The sequence below is a fragment of the Xenopus laevis genome, chromosome 9_10L (genome assembly GCF_017654675.1).
Source record: "Xenopus laevis strain J_2021 chromosome 9_10L, Xenopus_laevis_v10.1, whole genome shotgun sequence".
NCBI lineage: Eukaryota > Metazoa > Chordata > Amphibia > Anura > Pipidae > Xenopus > Xenopus laevis.
Genome location: NC_054387.1, coordinates 9,082,651 through 9,085,910, shown reverse-complemented (window position 1 = coordinate 9,085,910; position 3,260 = coordinate 9,082,651). Strand labels below are relative to the sequence as shown.

The following is a 3,260-nucleotide window of genomic DNA, read 5'->3' as shown; positions in this document are numbered from 1 at the left end:
GTGCCTACCTATGGGCTGCGCAATCTCCTGCAGGTACTTTGAGGTTTTCAGCTCATTTTTGGAATGGGTAGTACGTACTGAAACGGGGTTCAATTCCGCGCTGCACTACCTTGACGATTTCCTTTTTGTGGGGCCCCGATCTTCCAAGGTGTGTGGTTCGTTGTTGAACGCATTCCAATTTTTCATGAACAAATTTGGGGTACCAGTGGCTTTGGATAAAACCGAAGGCCCCACTACGGTTCTTTCTTTTTTGGGCATAGAAATTGACTCCAATTTGATGGTTTTTAGGTTGCCACAAGACAAATTGCAAAAATTGAAGGACGCCATCACGGTGGCTCGACTCTGCAAAAAGGTGACACTTCAACAAATGCAATCGTTATTGGGGCTATTGGTTTTTGCCTGCCGCATTATGCCTATGGGCAGAGTGTTTTGCCGACGGCTGTCTCTGGCCACTCGTGGTGCTAAAAAACCCTATCACCACATTCGCATTACTAAACAGTTGCGAGGGGACTTAAGTGTCTGGCACTCTTTCCTAGGCATCTACAACGGCCATACTTGCTTATTGGGTGAGGAGGTCCAAAACAGTGAGGTGTCCTTATATACTGATGCGGCTGGTTCGACTGGTTTTGGAGCCGTACTTGGGAAGTCCTGGTGTGCGGGTCCTTGGCCAGCCACCTGGCTCGAGCTTGGTCTTTGCAGGAACCTAACTTTGTTGGAACTTTTCCCCATCGTAGTTGCTCTTGAGCTCTGGGCTCCCGGCCTGGCCAATCGCAAGATTTGTTTTTGGACGGACAATATGAGTGTGGTGCATTGCATTAACAGGTTATCTTCCTCCTCCCTTCCTGTTTTGGCTTTGCTGAGACATTTGGTGTATTTGTGCTTAGCCCATAACATTTGGTTTCGTGCTAGGCACGTTCCAGGGAAGGTCAACTCCATTGCTGATGCTCTTTCTCGTTTTCAGTGGTCCAGGTTTCGACTGCTGGCTCCCGAGGCGGACGAGGAGGGTACGGAATGCCCAGCTTCCCTGTGGCCCCTGGTGGAGACGAATTTATGAGTTTGATACAGGCATCGGTTACGGCAGCGACATGGAAGGGTTACGGTAATGCTTGGGCTGAGTGGGTACAAATGGGGCATGGCAGGTCCTTAGCCAGTGACGCTGACAGGCTGCAACTCACAATAGATTATTTGTTACAGGTGAGGGCAGAGGGCTATTCTGCCACAGTGGCTCAGAGACGTCTGTCGGGGCTTGCTTTTTATTTTAAGTTGGCGGGTTGGCATGACATGACGAAACATTTTGTAATTTCCCAGGCGCTTAAAGGGTGGAAGAAGGAAGTAGTTAACAGGGAGAGCCGCCGGCCCGTCTCTTTTGCCCTGCTACGACAGTTAATTTTGGGTCTGCAGCAGGCAGTTAGTTCCCCTTATGAGATTTCCCTGTTTCAAACTGCTTTTAGCCTGGCATTTTTTGGTGCTCTTCGCATCAGCGAGCTGGTCCCCATGAGTAAGGTCAAACCAGGTGGCCTCCAGGCGGAGGACGTTATTCTTGGTAACTCTTTCATCCGTTTCCGAATCCGTAAATCTAAAACGGACATCTATGGGCAGGGGACTTGGGTGACTCTTTCGGCAATTGATGACGTAGCTTGCCCAGCAAGGCTTGCGACCGCATTTGCAGCGGTTAGGAAGCAGGGTGAGTGTTTTTTGTCTCATGAGGATGGTTCACCTCTGACTAGATATCAGTTTGATACTATTTTTAAGAAATGCTTGACTGCGTTGGGGCTCAACTCCAAGGAGTTTGGGACTCATTCCTTTCGAATAGGGGCAGCCACGGAGGCTAGTGTTCAGGGCATGAGTGAGGATCAGGTGAAGTGCATAGGCAGATGGAAATCGAAATGTTATGCTGGATACATTCGACCACAGCTTCTTACTAACTGAATTTTCTTTACAGACGGATCATCTCCTGTGGTGCTTCTGGTGGGGCACTCATACATCTGTCGAGCGGCACTGCGTGCGGAGAATCGTCCAGGGGGAAAAAACCTTGGTTTTTCCGGCACACGTGTGATTTGGCGAGGCGTCAGTGGCATGCGGTGGCTGCAAGTACTCCCTGAGGTGGTTCGCTTTAGCCGAGCTTATGATGGCCCGCTGGTACTGGTAATTCACGCTGGGGGTAATGATTTGTGCCAAGTTCGGGTAGCTGAGCTTATTTCTCTCATAAAATCTGATATGGTTCGTTTCCCCCCATTTTTTATGGATTTGGTTATAGTTTGGTCTGAGTTGGTGCCCAGGTTGGCGTGGAGGGGTGCCCGCAATGTTGCTGCAGTTGATAGATCCCGCACCCTGCTTAATCAAAGAATCTCGCGTTTTGTGCGTAGCCAGGGCTGGGTGGTGGTTCGGCACCGGCAATTGGAAACGGATACCCCCTTGTTAGCTGACGGGGTTCACCTTAATGAGGCCGGTCTAGATATATTTTTGTCGGGCTTGCGCGATGGTGTAGGGAGAGCCATTTCTCTTCTGGGTGGAGGTCGGAGTTCGGTGTAGGATTACACGAACTCCTAGTGGCGGTTATTGATCCTTTGCCTGTATTCGGCCTAGTATAAAAGGCGACACCACATGCCCACTGCACACAGTGGCCGGCATTCGGGGTAAGATATATAAGGTCATATACTTGACAGTTAACGAGATACGTTTTGAAATGGCAAGGATCGGGAATTAAATAAATATATACAGTATAAATAAAGCTGTGGCCGACTTTCACCCACTATTCTGTTTCAGTGTGTTTTATTCATAAATTAGCATTAAAGGGCTTATCCCTAGCTGGGGAATAAAGGTTAAGTTCCATAGGCTTAAACATCTTCACAGTCAAGCATAATTCAGCAGGAACAGCCCCCTAAATTTGCTCATAGCCTGTGTAATGTGTAATGATAATGAACATAGTCGGGAAAGACCGACATAGTAGTAGTCAGTAAGTACTTTTACAGAATATTCAGAAAGATACCATTATTTATGGTTAAAAGTGTTCTTTACAGTATTCCAACTTATGAGTACTTTGAAAAATGACTAGATACCAGATATTCTGACCAAAAAGAGATTCACCTTAGTTAAATGTATCTTTTTCAGTGAGAAATGAGAATAAAAAAAGTCCAGACTGTGGTCCCTATATCACAGCCTTGGAGTTCTAACACCACACTATTTTCTGTGGTGGAGCAAATGCTGCTGTTGCTAAACTAGCCTAACTTAGAACTCCTATGAGTGTCCTATGATGGAAA

At 47.4% G+C, this 3,260-nt stretch overlaps 1 protein-coding gene across 1 annotated transcript; it reads left to right on the top strand.

The window, feature by feature from the left end:
• The first annotated feature begins 739 nt into the window (after positions 1-739).
• LOC121398287 lies at positions 740-2,848 on the top strand. The gene is made up of 2 exons (XM_041577326.1): positions 740-1,099; positions 1,943-2,848. The coding sequence occupies exons 1-2, from the start codon at positions 1,012-1,014 to the stop codon at positions 2,530-2,532; spliced, it is 678 nt and encodes a 225-aa protein (XP_041433260.1). The 5' UTR covers positions 740-1,011; the 3' UTR covers positions 2,533-2,848.
• The last annotated feature ends 412 nt before the right edge of the window (positions 2,849-3,260 follow it).